General features: G+C 44.3%; 1 protein-coding gene across 3 annotated transcripts in view; it reads left to right on the top strand.

The window, feature by feature from the left end:
* Positions 1-17,109, top strand: part of shank2b (SH3 and multiple ankyrin repeat domains 2b) — a 185,432-nt gene extending 168,323 nt beyond the window's left edge. The window contains exons 20-25 of one of the 3 annotated variants that reach the window (XM_055939507.1): positions 946-972; positions 4,892-4,951; positions 5,516-5,643; positions 6,209-6,356; positions 6,629-9,071; positions 10,933-17,109. In XM_055939507.1, coding sequence (XP_055795482.1) covers positions 946-972; positions 4,892-4,951; positions 5,516-5,643; positions 6,209-6,356; positions 6,629-9,071; positions 10,933-11,461 — 3,335 coding nt within the window. In that variant the 3' untranslated portion in view covers positions 11,462-17,109. The remainder of the gene's footprint in view (positions 1-945; positions 973-4,891; positions 4,952-5,515; positions 5,644-6,208; positions 6,357-6,628; positions 9,072-10,932) is intronic. The other 2 variants (XM_055939508.1, XM_055939509.1) reach the window with 2 other exon arrangements.
* The last annotated feature ends 3,113 nt before the right edge of the window (positions 17,110-20,222 follow it).

Below are 20,222 nucleotides of genomic sequence, written 5' to 3'. Positions count from 1 at the left end.
CAACGGCTCAGCCGCAAAGTGGTAAGCCGCACAAACTCACACGGGACCGGCGAGTGCAGAAGCGAGTAGCACGTAAATATCGCTTCTCCTCAGTTGAAACATTCACTACTGTGTTTCTGGAACGTCAGCACAAGAACTGTTCAGGAGCTTCATGAAATGGGTTTCCCATGACCAAGGGGTAGTGAATGTTTCAACCTAGGATGCATTCCGACAGACAAATCTGGGTTTGGCAGATGCCAGGGGAACGCTACCTGCCCCAACACATTATGTAGTGCCACCTTTAAAGTTTGGTAGAGGAGGAATAATGGTCTGGGGCTGTTTTTCATGGTCCTTTACTTCCATGACATTCTAGACGATTCTGTGCTTCCAACTTTGTGGCAACAGTTTGGGGAAGGCCCTTCCCTGTTTCAGCATGACAATGCCCCCATGCACAAAGCGAGGTCCATACAGAAATGGTTTGTCAAGATCGTGTGGAAGAACTTCACTGGCCTGCACAGAGCCCTGACCTCAACCCCATCAAACACCTTTGGGATGAATTGGAACACCGACTGCAAGCCAGGCTTAATCGGCCAATATCAGTCCCCGACCTCACTAATGGTCTTGTGGCTGAATGGAAGCAATGTTCCAACATCTAGTGGAAAGCCTTCTCAGAAGAGTAGAGGCTATTATAGCAGCAAAGGGGGGACCGACTCTATATTAATGCCCATGATTTTGGAATGAGATGTTCGACGAGCAGGTGTCCATATACTTTTGACCATTCCCTAGGCTTATATTTGGCAGTGATAGTGATGAGTGATGAGTAGTGGTCTTTATATTACGCTGCTTTAAATGACAATATTCCACCATTTTTGCATAATAGCCTGTGTTGTTGTTGAGAGATACTTTTTGTTGATTTCTTTTGATCATCATTTGTTACATACGTTTTTATATTTTCTTTTTTCTAAGCCACTTTGAGGAAAAAAGTGACCGGTGGTAAGTGTGATCGGCATGCTTAATACATTACATGTTATTTGTACGTCCATGGAATGTACAAAATACTTGATGCACTTTTCACTTTTTCTCTAAATCCCTTATTTCTTTATCGACACAATTTGTACATTTTACTTGCATGCCTACTGAACTGTAAGGGGGCAGGTATGAAGGTCAACTAATGTTCGCCGTCTCAGGGTTGTAAACAGGTGTGCAAACACATTAGGAACAGAAGAAAATGCCCTTCTGAACGAGAAGCTTTTTAAAGACTTGTTAGCACATCACAACACTTGATGTGTCCTTAGCTTTTCACAACGTTCCCAGCGTACGCACTTCAGTTCAGTGTGAGAGTGCAATGCTATTGCCATGCATTATTCATTGCTCTGCCCCTCTTTTAAACACAGTTATGCAAGATCAGGGAAAAAAACAACAGCCGAGATCTCACACGCATCCCATATGGCACCCTATTCCCTCTATAGTGCACTACTTTTTGACTAGGGACCTGGTCACTAGTGCATTTACAAAGGGAATAGGGTGCCATTTGGTATGCAGCCCTCAGTTTAGCACAGATTCTTATTCTTCCGAAATAGTTGCACTGTTCTCTGTAATGATAAAAGGATTTGAAACACCTTTACGGAAAAAGAACTAGGGGCCTAGGTAATGCACAACAGTCAGCTGCCCATTTCAAAGAGCAGCTAGCTACCTTCTCAGAATACACTGTGACTTAACTTTAAGGGCACAACACTGTTATACAATGAGCCCACTACAGATGGGCTTTGACTCATACGGAAACAAGGTGTTGCCATGGAAATAATGCTGCATACAGTGTAGTGTGTCGTCCAATATACTGTAGCGGCACAGCATAGTACCTGCAAAAAATAGTCTCTACAATCCTGCAGCTTCCTACTCTTAGACACGTTCTTCAGCTGTATCGGCCTCGTTCTGTGTTCACTGCTTTACACGGCAACACTGGAGATTTGCAGGAATGCTTGGAGAATTCTAGAATGTGTGGTGACACCAGACACTGAGGTGTCCTAGAATGAGTGGCTTCATCAATCCACCAGTGTTCCTTACTGTCATAAATACTGCAACGTTACTGTAGCCAGAGGATGTGACAGTGCGAGAGAGAGAGAGAGAGAGAGAGAGAGAGAGAGAGAGAAAGAGAGAGAGAGAGAGAGAGAGAGAGAGGTTGCTGATGGTCTGGTGCTTCTGTCACCAACCAAGGAGGGCCTACAACAGCACCTAGATCTTCTGCACAGATTCTGCCAGACCTGGGCCCTGACAGTAACTCTCAGTAAGACCAAAATAATGGTGTTCCAAAAAAAAGTCTGGTCGCCAGGACCAAAAATACAAATTCCTTCTAGACACCGTTGCCCTAGAGCACACAAAAAACGACATACCTTGGCCGAAAAATCAGCGCAACATGTAACTTCCACAAGCTGTGAACGATCTGAGAGACAAGGCAAGAAAGGCATTCTATGCCATCAAAAGGAACATAAAATTCGACATACCAATTAGGATCTGGCTAAAAATACTTGAATCAGTTATATTAAATCATTGCCCTTTATGGTTGTGAGGTCTGAGGTCCCCTCATCAACCAAGAATTCACAAAATGGGACAAATACCAAATTGAGACTCTGCATGCAGAATTCTGCAAAAAAATATCCTCCGTGTACAACGTAAAATACCAAATAATGCATGCAGTGCAGAATTAGGCCGATACCCGCTAATTATCAAAATCCAGAAAAGAGCCGTTAAATTCTACAACCACCTAAAAGGTAGCGATTCCCAAACCTTCCATAACAAAGCCATCACCTACAGAGATATGAACCCGCAGAAGAGTCCCCTAAGCAAGCTGGTCCTGGTGCACACTGCCCACAAAATTAGGTGGAAACGGAGCTGCACTTCCTAACCTCATGCCAAATGTATGACCATATTAAAGACACGAATTTCCCTCAGATTACACAGATCCACAAAGAATTTGAAAACAAACCCGATTTTGATAAACTCCCATATCTACTGGGTGAAATACCACAGTGTGCCATCACAGCAGCAAGATTTGTGACCTGTTGCCACAAGAAAAGGGCAATCAGTGAAGAACAAACAAACACCATTGTAAATACAACCCATGTTTATGTTTATTTATTTTCCCTTTTGTACTTTAACCATTTCCTCATTGTTACAACACTGTATATATTCATAATATGACATTTGTAATGTCTTTATTCTTTTGGAACTTCTGTGAGTGTAATGTTTACTGTTCATTTTAATTGTTTATTTCACTTTTGTATATTATCTACGTCACTTGCTTTGGCAATGTTAACATATGTTTCCCATGCCAATAAAGCCCCTTGAATTGACTTGAATTGAGAGGCAGATATGGCTTTAGGAAGAGGGGGTGGGTGATTGGCGGGCGGGTTAGTGGAGGGGAGAGGGTCAGTGATGGCGAGAATGTTTTTAAGACAGCCTTGGGATCTTCTCCATCTTAACCACACAGCACACACATGGGCATGTGTTGAAGCTTAGTATGCAGACAGAGGGATAGCAAGATGTATCCTTAAGATGTACACTCTTAGGAAAAACAGGGTTCCACGGGGTCTTTGGGCTGTCCTGAAAGGAGAACCCTTTTTGGTTCCAGGTAAGAACCTGTAGCACCTTTTGTTCCTGAAAGTGTAGGGGAAGTAAAGGGAGGTTTAAAGAGAATATCAACCATGTGTATTATTTACCATACACTGATTCTACTGTACAGTATCTGTCAATGAAAGTCATTCACAATGCAAAAAAAAGGCAACATGCATCAAAAATCCAGCTAAACTGACATTAAAAAAAACGAGTTTACTTACTATAGAGTTGTGTAGTAAACTGTAGTGTACCATGGAATACTATACTACACACTGAGAATCCTTTGATCAGGTTTAGTTATTACTATAGAATTGTGTAGTATGCTGTAAAATACTATAGTAAATACTACAATGTTATCTGCAAAAACACGACTGTAGTTATTAATACAGTAATGTCCGCAAAAGTACTACAGTCCGCAAAAACACAACAGCTTTTTTTACTATAGTAAATACTCAAGTATTTAATTGCCTATACTCTGCCCATTCCCTTCCCCCTTATCCCAATTTGTTCCACCCATAAGTGAGAAACCTACATGCCAAGTATAGACCATATACTGGGCGGCAGGTACCCTAGTGGTTAGTGTTGGGCCAGTAACCGAAAGGTTGCTAGATCGAATCCCCGAGCTGACCAGGTAAAATCTGTCGTTCTGCCCCTGAACAAGCCGGTTAACCCACTGTTCCTAGGCCGTCATTGTAAATAAGAATTTGTTCTTAATTGACTTGCCTAGTAAAATAACAACAACAAAAAATATCTATATATTGTGTTACCTTTCAGGATAATAGAAAAGAGCAGAAGCTCTGAACTATTGGTTCAGACCCCAGTCCTACCTGCCTAGAGGTTATGATAAATGATTTGCTCTTTCAGTATTTCTCCACTAGGTTTCTTCAAGGAGAAAGACCTCCACTTCTATGTCAACGCTAATAAAACAAAAACACTATAGTAAATACCTCTGTAATGTCTGCAAAAACACTACAGAATACTAGTCTGCAAAAACACTACAGTAAATACTTTGTCTGCAAAAACACTACAGTGAATACTATATATTTATACATTAATAAACTGTACTATAGTATTTTTGAATGTGGGGACGTCTGCTCTTGGTTAGATGAATGAATAATGTGTTTCAGGAAGACAACAAAGAGGGATGTATGTAGCCTACAGCGCTCTCTCTGTTGACAGGTTTTTGACAGCAGTGACTTGAGGGAGAAGTGTGTGTGTGAATGTACTCATCACTAGCCACAGAATAAGGATGCATGTCCGTATCTGAACTGCCTTTTCTTCCACTGTATTCCTGTTGTAGATGATCAGTCTTCCGATAGTGAGAGTCTAAAGAAGAGGATCGTTTTCTCAGTCACTCTAAGTAATCGTCCCATGCATGGGAGTGCAGAACTACAAAAAAAACGCTAGCATGTTGGTTGGGCAGTGGCTGCTGAACCATAAACCTATTCCCAGATCTGTTTGTGCTATCTTACCAACTTCTTGTCACTCATTGTAAATTATTTAAGGGATGTGTCCTGAATGGCACCCTATTCCCTACACAGTACACTACTTTTGACCAGAGACCAATGGAGCCCTGGTCAGAAGTCGTGCACTATATGTAGTAGGGTGCCGTTTGGGACACAGAAGGAGTTGGAAAGAGAGCAGAAATAGACTGGCACCCAGGATAGCTAAACCATAGAAACAAAAGGAAAAGCCTGATGGAGGTATAGCTAGCGAGGGAAGCTTGCACGGCTTTGACTTTGACCAATGTCAGTGTGACTATTTCTGTTCTCTTTCTTTTCCTTTCTGCTCGGTTTGATATCAGTTCTTACTTACGGGCCTGGATTGCCATTGCCTGAGATGAAGGCTCGTTTTAGCTTAGAGACGGATGTAGGCTACAGTGTCCTGTACTGACAGTGGAGATGTGTGTTACTTTGTGTTCCAGATAAAGTGGACGAGAACATGCCTCCTCAGAAGCCTATGTGGGAGAACTCCAACGCTGACGTAAGGGTCGCTAACACAGTCAAGTCACGGCCCAACAGCAGGTGCTTCGCCATGAGCCCCGAGATGAATGTAGGTATAAGCCCTACCGTCAGTGTACGTTTTGTTGGCTGCGTGGCACAGGAGTTAGACCAGAAAGGTCTACGCTGAGTAGGGGTTGAAAAATACTGGAACATTTCCCAAACTTCCCAGGTTTTCCAAAAATTGCAGTTGGGAGTATTCCCAAAATCAGCCGGGACTGAGAATCCAACTGGGAATCAATAGCCATTTTTTGAAAAACTGAAAAGTTTCTGGAATTTTTTGAAAGTTAATGCTCAGAGAATTCTGGTGGCTGCACCATTGCCTGTTGGAAGTTACTGCTATATTCTGGCTGGTAATATAAATGCATGATTGGCTCCCTTTGTTAGACGCTGTGCATGTGCCTGATGGGAATTGCATTCCCTGATTCGCTTGGAAGAGTACATGAAGGTTAAACAGCTTCTTGCTCTTCGTTGTCCTTCATTTCTTTCACAAGTTTATCTGCAACGTTGAGGACCAACAAACACATTGTTGATTTAATGTACCTTCGAAAAGACCTCTGTAATACTATGTAGTAAAGATCAGTCCAGGCACACAGTGTCTTCTCTCTGTGTTGCAGTCCATGTGTGAGAGCCAGGATATGCCGATGCAGACCCAGACCCAGCCCCAACCCAGAGAGCCAGGCAGTCCCAGAGGTCGAGGACCCTACCTGGGGGTGCCAAACAGACAAGGGACCATGAGACGACAGAAGTCCATAGGAACATCTGGTAACTGCATATCAACATGTTTCTGTCAAGGCTAAATATTGAACCTGCATACATACTGTATGGTACACACATACAGAACCAATGTGTGGACACACTCACACACATACACACACACACACACACTCACACATGCACACATCTGTGGGTAAATCCCTGCAATCGACAGAGCAAAAAAAATCGGAAATGACCTTTTTGCACACACACCCTTGAAGGTTTCAATTGTATAATTGCCATCGATATATTGTAACTCATCATGTATTTTTCTTTTTCAGGAATAACAGAAGAGGAGACCCCTCAATTTCTGACGCCTCCTATGTTGAAATTCACCAGGAGCCTCTCCATGCCGGACACATCAGAGGACATCCCACCCCCGCCCGCCATCTCCCCTCCATCTCCCCCTTACAACAACGTCCCCAACCCCCAGGGCAGAGGCTACGGCACCATCAGACACTCTGCTCCTAAAGGCACCGCCCCAGAGCGAGGGGACCTCACCGCGGGCGGCAGCGATGGGTGGAGGGAGCAGGGGGGTATGTACTACAGAGAGCCCCAGTCAGAACAGTACCAGTCTGAGGACCACCACCACCAACAGGGAAGCCACAGCCCAGGCCAAGGCCTCACAGCCCAGCAGAGCTTCCTGAACCGCAGGGCCCAGATCCCTGAGAACCCCTACTCAGACCTGGGGAAGATGGGCAACCTGGGGCTGTTTGCCCCCAACAAGCCCCAGAGGAGGAAGGGCATGCTGGTGAAGCAGGACAAGATTGAGGACAGCCCTGAGAAGACCTGCACTATAAAAATCCCAACCATCATAATCAAGGAGCCGTCTACATCCAGCAGTGGCAAGAGTAGCCAGGGCAGCAGCATGGAGATAGAAACTGGCGCCCACGACCACCCGGGACAACTCCGGCCCGACGACGGACACAACCCCAGCAGCCCCTTTGCCACGGCCATGGCGGGCGCCGTGCGAGAGCGCGAGAGGAGGATGGTGGAGTCTCACCAGAACTCCCCATCCTACAGGTTCACCGACCAGGGTGACGAAGACTCGCCTCCCGCCCCAACCCCTCGCCTCCGCCACTCCAAGTCCATCGACGAAGGGATGTTCAGTAGTGATGAACGCCTGCGCCGCATCATGGCCCCGCCTGCCTCTCTCCTCAACATCCACAGAGGAGGAGGCAATGTGACGAACTTCAATACCTCAGAGTCCAACATGGTGAGGGAGCCACTCCACACCCGCACGGGTCACCACAGCCCGGTCAGTCTGCCAAACAAGACCTACACCTCCAGCAGCGGACACTATGTCCACCCAGTAACTGGGAAGCCTCTGGACCCTAACTCCCCTCTTGCACTCGCTCTAGCTGCACGGGACCGGGCCATGAGAGAGCAGTCCCAGCCTCTCCCACTGAAGACTGAGTTACCCAAACCTGACCTGAACAAGCCTCTGTTCATCGACACTAAGCTAAGGACGGGCATGGATGGGAGTTTCTCCGCGACTGCCACCATGGGTCGACCAGGCAGGGCAGGGCTTCGCAGGCAGATGACCGAGGCCAAGTATGAGACAGAGTCCAAATACGACCACCCGCTGGCTAAGGACCAGGACAAGAGTCTATCCCGGCCTGAGAGAGAAGAGGAGAAGAAGAACATGTTGATAGACATCGTGGACACGTCTCAGCAGAAGTCTGCTGGTCTGCTGATGGTTCACACCACTGACGGAGCCCGGTCTGAGGAGAACAGTCTGTCTGAGGGAGACAGGGACGGGGCAGTGAGTTCAGACAGCACCCCCAGCGAGCTCCGGGATCCCAACCAACCTAACACCTCCAAAATGTCCTCCCCTAACCCACATAACTCCCACTCTATGGGCCCTGGACCCAGAGGTAGTAAGACCATGATCACCGTCACCTCAGTAGATGAGCCGGTCAAACTCCCCTTCGGCATCCCCCCTCCGCCCTGCGTTCCCTCTGTTGACATCGACGATGACTTCTTCGCTGACCCACTGCCGCCGCCGCTGGAGTTCGCCAACAGCTTCGACATCCCAGAGGACCAGAAGGGGGCGATCGCTGAACTGCTCAAACAGCATCGAAACGCTGGCAGAGCCCCATCGTCTCTAGCTCCCTTCTACCCCCATCATGGTAACACCCCAAGCCACCCTGACCAGACGATGATCAAACGGCCTGCAGTGCTCACTAACTGTATGCCCCCCAGCTTCCCCCCCAACGCCCTGGAGAGCTACGAGCCTATCAGTGACTCTGGGATCGATGTGGAGCCAGACAGCCGCAGTAGTGGAGACCCTCAGATGGAGACTACGAGCACTGTATCCACTGTGTCCAGTATCTCTACGCTGTCGTCAGACGGTGGCGAGGCGCTGGACAACACATGCACAGTCTATGCAGACGGACAGGCCTTTCTGGTGGACCGGACCTCAAAGCCAAAAAACAGGCAACCTGCCGCCAACAAGAGTAATGCACTTTACAAGGACCCCGCCTTGATGGATAAAGAAGAGAACCTAAGAACTTTCGGGACGCCCTCCTCTGTCCCGCCACCTCCCCCCGGGGCTAGCGTCCTCTCAGAGCCCCCCAGAACACCAACGCAAAGGACCTCGAAGCTGTGGGGAGACCCGCCAGGCTCTAACCCCTATGACATGCAGAACAAGGACAAGACACCAAAGCCAGGGGACGGGATAGACTCTTCTTCCTCGGGATGTAGGACCGTTTTTGGATCAAGGTAATCTTTGTTTTTGCTGTGTGTGTGTGTGTGTGTGTGTGTGTGTGTGTGTGTGTGTGTGTGTGTGTGTGTGTGTGTGTGTGTGTGTGTGTGTGTGTGTGTGTGTGTGTGTGTGTGTGTGTGTGTGTGTGTGCCGTGCACGTGCACGTGTGTGTGTCAAAGCATGCTTGTGTGTGCGTCCGCGTTTTTGTGCGTGCATGTGTGTGTGTGTGTGTGTGTGTGTTCTACCGGAGAGCAGAAAGAGTTGCCTAGCAACCCAATAATGAGAGCAGCAGCCTTGAGGAGTAGATGAGCAACAACGTCATGTCAGTCTGATTATCATAGAGACTAAACCGCCACAGCGCTCTCCTCGGAAGGAAGGGGTGAGCCATGTGTCACTGTGTGTGTCACATGCAGCACGGTTCAAAATAGCACAGAGGCTACGTCCCAAATGGCACCATATTCCCTATTTAGTGCGCTACTTTTGATCAGGGCCTGTAGGGGGAATAGGGAATAGTGTTCAATTTGAGACTCACCCAGAGTCTCTTTAAACCGGGGTGGATGGTGTGTGTAACCTGTCTCTTTATCATCTATCATTTCAACAAACCCAGACTATGTGAAATATGAGCAGCCGGGGCTCTCTCGTCAGTTAACCCTCCTCTTCATTCCTCTACCTGTCACGTCAGATTACTAAAGTAGGCATTGTAGACTAGAAGTGTGTATACATTGATACATCCCGTGTTGTATGTGTGGGATGTATGATTGTAGCCTGTAATTGTGTGGTCGGTTTTTGCCAGTATGGAAACATATGTCTGTGTGTGTATTTGTGTCACCCGCTTTGTGTAGGCTATGCAGGTTTCTCTTTGTATGTTTTGTTCATTTGGTGTGTGAATAGTTGCTGTTTGTCCATTTGTGTAAATTGCATATGTCTGTTTTGCACAGTAGGCTACCTAAGCCTGCGTGGCATTTCTTAAAGACACGGCGTGTTCCTCACCACAGCAATCCCCTGTGATAGCAGCACTTATTATGGAAAGCTGTCGTTATTTACAGAGGAAACCAGGAGAGGCTAACCCTAAAATGCATGGCTATACCAGCAATGTTCTGCTGGTGGTGGCTACAAGCTGAATATGCTGCAGAGCACATCCCTGTCGTGTGATCTGAATGAGACAATAGGTTAACCTGATTCGACCTGATTCATAGTGTGAATAGATGAATAGCGTCGAGATCTTCTGACCCTTTCAAAATAATGGCTGTCACTTTATCTGGGAAGAAAAACACAGTTCGTTCATGTTGTATTTAGAATGAATTCCCCACTTTCCTACTTACAAAGGAGTGAATATCTCTTTTGTTTTTATTCTTAGCTTCCTTTACTTCCCTCTCCTCTGACACACACACGCACACACACGCACACGCACACGCACACGCACACGCACACACACACACACACACACACACACACACACACACACACACACACACACACACACACACACACACACACACACACACACACACACACACTGTAGCCTACTCCTAGTCTGCAGTTTTGCAGGAGTTGGTGTAGTATATTCTCCAGTAGGTCTGTTAGGTCAAGTAGACTACTTCTTCCCTTCCCCTCGCAGGAGGAGAGACATCAAAGTTTCCGTCTCTTACTGGCCCGTCAGAGCAGTCAGGGAGGGATGTGGCAGGATTAGGGAATGAATGTATATACTGCAGGGGTTATGTACTGCGTTTGTTGGCATCCAGGTGTAGTTGTGGAATATTTCAGTTTGTTTGTCAGGCTGACTTTGCGTCTCTGACTAATGTTTAAGTTCAATATTTTCTGATAAACAACACCCCTCTCTCTCGTCCTCTAATCTGGTGCGTTCTGTACTTTCTGTAGGGCTCCAGACGGTGGGTCCCTTGCCTCAGGTACACAGCGGAATACCACAGTCACTTTTGCTGCCCAGCTCGGCCCGAGCGTGCCGGCCCCATCTCCGAAACGAGAGACAGAGAGTCTCCCCCACCACCGAGCCCCCAGCCCCATCCTCTCTCCTCCAGACTCAGGCCTCGGCTGTGCCTCCTCCCTCCCCGCAACCTCCCCCACCCTCTCGGATGTGTTCGGCCTGCCCACCCCCCCTCTCAGCCTGGGCACGGGGAGCAGCCGCTCACCGTCCCCTCTCACCCTCATGCAGGCCGCCTCCAACAAGCCTTTTGCCACCAAGCCGGTTCTGATGTGGAGCAAGCACGATGTGGCCGACTGGTTGGAGAGCCTAAACCTGGCAGAGCACAGAGACACCTTCATGGACAACGACATCGAGGGCTCCCATCTGCCCAGCCTGCAGAAGGACGACCTCATAGATCTCGGGGTGACCAGAGTCGGACATCGGATGAACATAGAGAGAGCTTTGAAACTGCTGATGGACAGATGAGAAGAGAGGATCGAGGTCTCTCAGTCTCCAACACAACAACTTCACGTCACCGTTTTATTTTACGTTGACTTATTTCAACTATACCTACTGTATAATTCTTATGATGATGCTTGTTTTGTTGACACTTAGAAATATCCTCATGTATCCTGAAGAAAGTGCAACTTGAAACAGCACTGCAGTTTCCTGAATAAGCACAAGAGCCCCCCCCCCCCAGAGTGGGATAGAGCGGTCCCAGGTGAGACAGAGCCGCGCTGTCAGTAGAAAGTAAGGAAGCCTGGGACCTGGCTGGGACCTGGCTGCGATGTGGAATACACTACACTATCAAACAGAACAGCAGCCTAATCACTACGGGACTTAAGGACTTTTGGAGTCAACCTCATTTGAATGCAAAACCAGAACCAGCTTTGCAGGGGTTTCATTTTCTATTGTATCTCTGTTAGAAAGTATGTGACTACTGATCTCTGCAGGAAAAAAGGGTGGGAATCTGCACTGCACAGGGCCGGCGCTAGAACAAATCAGTTGGACGGGCACTTTTTTTTTCACGGGACCTCCTATGTGTGTACGTGCTTGGCCTCAAGGTACCCCACCCCTTCAAGCTAATCAAGCAGCCAATCTGACTGCAACGTTCTAACAGTGTAATTAATACATTTAATATACGCTATCGCCAAAATAATCATTTGGTTGTGTCTATGAAGGTCTTACGTAACATTAGAATACAACAAATATATTTCAAAAAACACACGAGCATTTTCATTAGTTTATGTTCCGGTAGGATGCGGTATGTAAAAGCTGAAAAACACAACAACAAAAACACCCAAATTCAAGTGTTCAATAAATTGTATTCGTGGAGTGCCTTTGTTACAACTATGAAACAGAAAGCATAGGTGTGGGAACTCGGTAACAGCTTTTTTTTTATAGCAACAAAATAAAAAATACCCCAACCACCAAGACGATGAAAACGTCAGTAGCCTAAACATATAAGCGCCAAGTGTGCTTGATAAAATAGTGAAGATCATCACCAAGCAATAATGGCGTTATAATGAACATACAGTAAGTGTCGATGACAGCCGTAAGAAAGTTGGAGAATGTCCATCTCATATAAACAACGAAAGCGCTCGAGGCCTGCTCTTTCAGTGGTGACATTTTGTGCTGATATTTGGCCTGTAGCATTGTCACCGGCTTTGTTCTAGCGGTGCCATCCCTTCCTCTCTCCTGTCTCACCGTTTCATTTGTCGGTCCATTCTGGCCTTTACGCCTCGGAGGTGTAGATTCAACCCGAGGCTCAGAACCAGAAGAAGAATCATCAGAGATTTCATCACGATTCATTTCTTCCCCACCATCTGAATCATTTTTCATTCAGATTTTGTAGCAACGCTTGCCATGTTAAATTACGCACGCTCTCACTGTCTACTCCAAGTAGGCCAGAATAGACGGAAAAGACTGCTTGGTTTCGGGGAACTGATATTGGGTACATACTATTTTGAAGTTATAAATAGAATAGATCAATACAATAGAATGTCCGCACTGTTCTTCATTCGCAATTGGTCGATTATATAATTATGTATTGTTCGCTGCCCCTTGCTTATCAACTCACCCATTCCCCACATCATACTCTACTTCATTTATTTAATCTGTTGTTGTAAGTGTGAAATTAGTTTCAGTATAGTTTAGGGTCAGATTCGAGACAGTTATCGGGTTGGTTATCAGCTGGGCATGGCACTATCAGGAGAAGAAGGGGAGCTGTCGGCAGGACAGTAGGCAATTGGGTAAAACCATTATAAAACTGGTTCTGTTTGATTCTAACAACAACAACAGTGTGTTTTATAGACTTATTTAGGCAAGGTCAAGGACGAAAGGGGGCATAACTTTATAAATGGCAGAGTAGTGCATGTTTTCAATGAATGAGCAGTCCAGATGACTGCTTTAGCGGTTCTAGTGTGTGCTTTATAGTAAAGACATTCAGCTGTAAAAATGTATTACCTTTTAATGTGGCATGAACACAACCAGTCATGATGTTTTCATCTGATTGTCCAGCAAATCACTTCAAGAAATAGGTTACCTTCGTGCATTCGTCCAAAATAGCATCCGAGCGAGCGAAACAGCGCCCCTCTGTCTTACTATATGTAGCCCATGTATCTGATGCCGTCTGGCCAAAAGGAGTATGACATGCCATGCTCTTTAATTCCAGACACTGTCACATACATGGGCTGCACATACTGAGACAGAGGGGCGCTGTTTCGCCTGCTCGGATGCTTTATCTGAGATTGATGCCGTCTTTATGTCGGCGCGCGTCTCGGTCAAATAAATGATACGCCACAGTGGACACGTTATAATACCCATAAAAACACGGAAATACTTCCAATGGTTATTACGACTTTAATTTTATCACGTCGTGAATTTGACAGAAGATACGAATTCATTGTGTTTGGTGTAGGCTTACCTTGTCGTGACGTTTTGATAGCTGTGTAATTCTCTCACGGACAAGGTGAGTTTTATCAATATATTCACCTCGATTTTAATATAATCAATGTGCAAAGCTAGTTATTGATAAACATTTACTTGTCCGGAGGGATTTGCGCGGCTATCAAAACGTCACTCCAAGGTAAGCCAACACAAAACACAGACCTTATACGAAGTAGTTCTGACATCACAGACACAAAAATGAATGGGGGAAAAAATGATTTCAACCATTTCCTGGTTTTATGACTCGTACCGTGTTACTCAATAGTGCAATTGCCCATAACGCCGGCCATGGCACTGCAGTGTGTGGAATTCATTTTTCTTTCTCTCCCTTTTTACCGGGATGTAGTTTGATTTGAGGGACAGTACAGTGTTTTCTCAGACAAAGGTATTGCACATTTCTACCCTGAAAGGGAGATCACATCAGATGGATTTCAAAATAGGTACAGTAGCAAGTTGTTGCCCTTAGATTTCACTTGCCATGTTTTCAACATACTTTCAAGTTTTAATATTTGTTTGTAGTTATGTTTACTTGAGGATGGAAAGTGGAACACAATACATATTGAAAATGTAAATTCAGTTTATAAATCATTATACTGTCTTCCACAGGAAGCTGAAATGTGTGCCAACAGCTCTCCCTACTGTTGTCTTCTGAACATGACATGGCAGAGAGAGCAGAGCTTGGCAGTCAGGGCTTTCCAATCGTTATCACCAACCATCATCCTTTCTTTCGCAGTCTTCTATGTCCTCTGAGAGGAATAATACACACACTATCACGTTAGGTTATTACTATACTCTGAACTGATGTTTAGGGCTTTGGGATTGAAGACTCAGGAATGGGGATGGGGTCAATTTCATTTCATTTCAGGAAGTTAACTGAAATTCCAATTCTACATTTTTTTCTCATAGAGAAGCATTGAATAAAATGTCCGTTTACTTCCTGAATTTAAAAGGAATTTACCTCAACACTGCAGAATAGGCATGTTTCTGAAGACGAATATCAGTCAAGTTTATGCAACGATGAGAATAAGTAGACGAACAAACACTAAAGCTGGAATTTCCTTTTCCCCTTCCTCTAGAACAGGAACAGTTCAACTTGTTTGGCAATCGAAGAGAGGCAGATACCTCAAAGAATCAAGTTGCTAGAAATGTTGTATGATTATTGAAGTATTAGAGATGTATTTATTCTACGATGGTGTTTTGTTGACGGGGAAGAAAGTTGTAGATATCCACAGAGCTCAACATGATGATAGCTTCTTTGTAGAATTAGGTAATGCTTTTAGGGGATTTTTTACTCCCAGCGACTGCTGTTCCGGAACACATGGAGCTACAGGACATTTGCTAAAAACCATGTGCCATTGGACTTCTTTGACAGGTCTCTTTTATACGACACGTCTGAAACCGGGCCAAATCCCAAAACGTTATCACCAGAATACGAATGTCCTGAAATGCAGCGTCATTTCCCTCCATGTCCTCAAGGCGAAGTCTCCTCCTACCATCACCAGTCTAAAAAAAGGCAGGGATTCACTCATCGTAATGTCGACGAGTTGAAATGTAGTTTACACTCTCCACTGTGTTTTTTTTCTGAAACGGCCTGAAGTGGTATTTTCCACTCAGTTTGCTTTGGGTTTATATCCATGACCTTAACAGTGTAAACTTCTTGATATTTGAAATTACCCCCAAAAACTAAATGAGGGCGCTAGCTAAAATAACATCAGTATTTCATGAAACATTCTTTTGGATTGACATCATCAGAGCACAACAAATTCAGTGTATGGGTGGGGTGTGTGTGTGATCTAATGGTGTGACAGGGGGGGACAACATACCTTGATATGACTAATGACTGTCTGATGACTTTGTAAAAAGAAAAGGTGTGATGGTCCACAATCAACAGGATGTTGCCTAAAGCATACTTCATTTGTATTTATCTACGACCGTCTGCTGACTGTAGTATGACCTCATAACAGAGAAGTGATAGTGTGACAGACTGCAGAGTAGTGCTTTGTCACCTGTCAGTTGTCACCGTTGACACGCGGGCACACTTTGAGATGAGATCTTATGTTAAGAACCACAGGAACAAGAAAGACCACAGTATTTTTGGATTACGTAGAGATATTTTAATATTAGGGTATACTCCTGTCCGTGTTGTTCGCCATATCAACCCTGAGCTGTGGTTAGGTTTTCCTAAAAGAAGAGAAATATGGTTAAGAAGCAATATAATATCAAATCTGTTTCAAGTTGTTGTTTTTCTTATTCTTTTCCAGGGGAATAATTATACATGTAACAGGATTTCAAGTCTCTGTATTTTTTAAAATTGACATAAATAATTGTGTTACAATCCATATTCCTATAGAGCATATTTGAAACGTTTAGCAATTGATAGTCATGTATTTACAAAGCCTCTGTAATTATTAAAAGCTGATATCAACTGATTTGCATAGTTTTTGCATCATGTGTGTATAAAGGAAGATTCTCAGGCTGTGCATTTCTACACCATTTGCTATAGAAAGTGTTATATGACCACTATATGACCAAGAGAAAAACACACCACTGAATGTGACTGTTGATGTACAGTAGAGTTGATGGCTGCACGTGCACTGAGGTCATGTACAGGCCTAAAGGCTTAGTGGTGAAGCTGACTAGACCTATATACTTACTAAGGCATCTGAAGCTCAGAGGTTCAAGGAAATACAATTAATCAGGAGATGGGGCTATGCTTCTGTACCTTGGCAAACATTTTAAAAGCTACTTTTCCTTGTTACTTTTTCCCGTAGGGCCACCGTAGTATGCTGCCAATGGAACGTAGCATAGAAATCCAGACTGAATTCTGCTCTATTTCTAGGTTTATTTCACTCCACTGGGAAACAATAGTGAAATGGAGTACGATGCAGTCTGGCTACATTGGACATGTTAAGATGCCGTAAACTGACAGGTATCAGCTCCAAACTTGATGTCCTCTTGTTTTATTCTTCATAGATACAGAATCACTCTGCTTTTTGTCAATGTCATTTTCATGCTATCTATGTTGCTGTAATTTTATGCTACAAATAATTCATTTACTTTAGAGAAAAATTTATATTATTGAGATCAAAGGAAAATAAGTATTTGTAACTGCACTTTCCCCTAAGTTCACAAACCAACATTTTATGGAGGTTAATAAATATAATATTGCGCAATATTTGATCACATTGATGTTGTATTGTTTTTTTTGTCTTGAAAACACATGCCCAACGGTGCTTCATGTTTGATTGACACCTGACAACTGTTGCAATGAGTTCTAACGATGTGTTCAATTATTCTGGTTCCAGATGTGTTTTGTGCTGTCTTGCCAACGCCTATGGTAAATCATGTGGTCGCTTGTATCTCTCAATAGTCCTGTTTATACCTGGTTCTAACTTGTCTCCTTTGTCCTGATTTTGTCCACATTCTGATTGTGCCTACATTTTTGGACCGGTGTAGACAACCAGAAGACACGTTGTGATCTGATTGTGATCGGATCAACCTGCCCACCTCCGGAGGTAGTCAGACACGCATTGTGTCTGGATATCTTACGAGTGTAGACAGAGAAACCCTTTAAATCATCATTATTCCGCCCTCTAAAATCACTTACAGGTGGCACCATTAACTGATTACATCAATATGGGTCTAACAATAAATAAATAAATATTATTTTGAGAAATAGCTGTGAAATAATTTGCATACAGGAAGGGACCAGGATATCTGGCCAAACTGCAGACACAGTGGACGGATAGCAGACATGCTAATACCATGTGTAGACACATTTCTGGAAATGTGGGCACAATCACAATGTAGACAAGATCAGGACAAAGGACCCATATTAGCAACAGGTATAAACAGGGCTAATGTTTGGCTTGAAAATGATTATTGGAGTTGGCAAGACAGCCGAAACAGATCTGAGATCAGGCCAGTGTTTAATCATTTAGATATATGGGTGTGATGCAATCCACAGGAGGTTTGGACATACGTCATCATCTCTATACAGTGCTCCACTCACCCAACCTAATCCTGTGCCAAAGTTATACCTTCTCATATACTAGGCTGTTGCTATTGTAGTTCCTCTCCAATGATGCCTTTTAAATCATCTCAGGATTACACTTTTGTCCAATATTGAGCTATTATTTGGCAGCAGGTGTGTGTGTGTGTGTGTGTGATCTAATATTATTTTGTAACATACATATACATTTTAGTGTGACATTTGTTGATTTATAATCATTTGAATTGAGGGATAATTACTCTTTGTGTGAGCACCTGGATAATCGTCCATTTGGAGCCAACAGAATCATCATATTCTGAACTCTATCCTACTAGAATTAGGTGCCCTTTATATAGATGGAGAATCCTGCCCTCTAGTGGTTATCATGATTCTGAGAAATGGCCCCTGAATGTCCTTTAATCCATCATTACATTTTCGCACAAATTAGGAGAGAAGAACTCAGTCCTAACGGAAGATGTCGCCAAGATATAGGCTACACTCAAGAATAGGAGATTGTTTTTCCTCACAAGGCATTTACTTTGAAAGTACATTCAAATTCAATTGTAATTACACGGTAATAACCTGTGAATGTAGCTTTTTTGGGGTGAACCTCTTGGGCCACTGGATGGTTCCAATCAGGGACCTGAGTGTCCTTGGTCAGTGGTTCTGCTGGCACGAAGTACACACACATACACACAAAACACACACACCCTGCAGGCCAGTCATCCCTCAGTGGTCATCAGGTCTCTAAGGACTGCTGCACGTCCAGCTGGGGTTCATTAAACTGGACGCCAATTGTGATACTGTGAGAAAGTGCCTTTATATACCCGATGGGTGTACATACACACACGTACACATATACACACACGTATGCATGCACAAATGCATACACAACTATGCATACACACACATACAGTAACGGTCAAAAGTTTGGACATACCTACTCATTACAGGATTTTTCTACATTGTAGAATAATAGTGAAGACATCAAAACTATGAAATAACACATATGGAATCATATAGTAACCAGAAATTGTTAAACAAATCAAAATATATTTTATATTTGAGATTCTTTAAAGTAGCCATCCTTTGCCTTGATGACAGCTTTGCACACTCTTGGCATTCTCTGAACCAGCTGCATGAGGTAGTCACCTGGAATGCATTTCAATTAACAGGTGTGCCTTCTGAAAAGTTTATTTGTGGAATTTATTTCCTTTTTATTGCGTTTGAGCCAATCAGTTGTGTTTTAACAAGGTATCGTTGGTATACAGAAGATGGCCCTATTTGGTAAAAGACCAAGTCCATATTATGGAAAGAACAGCTCAAATAAGCAAAGAGAAACGACAGTCTGTCATTACTTTGAGACATGAAGGTCAGTCAATGCGGAACATTTAAAGAACTTTGAAATTGTCTTCAAGTGCAGTCGCAAAAAAACATCAAGCACTATGAAGAAACTGGCTCTCATGAGGACCCCCACAGGAAAGGAAGACCCAGAGTTACCTCTGCTGCAAAGGATAAGTTCATTAGAGTTACCACCTTCAGAAATTGCAGCCCAAATAAATGCTTCAAGTTCAAGTAACAAGAAATATCTCAACATCAACTGTTTAGAGGAGACTGCATGAATCAGGCCTTCATTGTTGAATTGCTGCTAAGAAACCACTACTAAAGGACACCAATAGGAAGAAGAGACATGCTTGGACCGAAAAATAAGAGCAATGGACATTAGACCGGTGGAAATCTGTCCTTTGGACTGATGAGTCCAAATATGAGATTTTTGGGTCAAACCGCCTTGTCTTAGTGAGACGCAGAGTAGGTGAATGGATTATCTCAGCATGTGTGGTTCCCACCGTGAAGCATTGAGGAGGAGGTGTGATGGTGTGGGGGTGCTTTGCTGGTGACACAGTCTGTGATTTATTTAGAATTCAAGGCACACTTAACCAGCAAGGCTACCACAGCATTCTGCAGCGATACGCCATCCCATCTGGTTTGCACTTAGTGGGACTATCATTTGTTTTTCAACAGGACAATGACCAAACACACCTACAGGCTGTGTAAGGGCTATTTGACCAAGAAGGAGAGTGATGGAGTGCTGCATCAGATGACCTGGCCTACACAATCACCTGACCTCAACCCAAATTAGATGGTTTGGGATGAGTTGGACCGCAAATGGAAGGAAAAGCAGCCAACAAGTGCACAGCATATGTGGGAACTCCTTCGGGACTGTTAGAAAGGCATTCTAGGTGAAGCTGGTTGAAAGATGCCAAGAGTGTGCAAAGCTGTCATCAAGGCAAAGGGTGGCTACTTTGA

This window comes from Salvelinus fontinalis, chromosome 12 (assembly GCF_029448725.1).
Source record: "Salvelinus fontinalis isolate EN_2023a chromosome 12, ASM2944872v1, whole genome shotgun sequence".
NCBI lineage: Eukaryota > Metazoa > Chordata > Actinopteri > Salmoniformes > Salmonidae > Salvelinus > Salvelinus fontinalis.
Note: the sequence above shows the minus strand (reverse complement) of the source record. Positions and strands in the feature narration are given on the sequence as shown.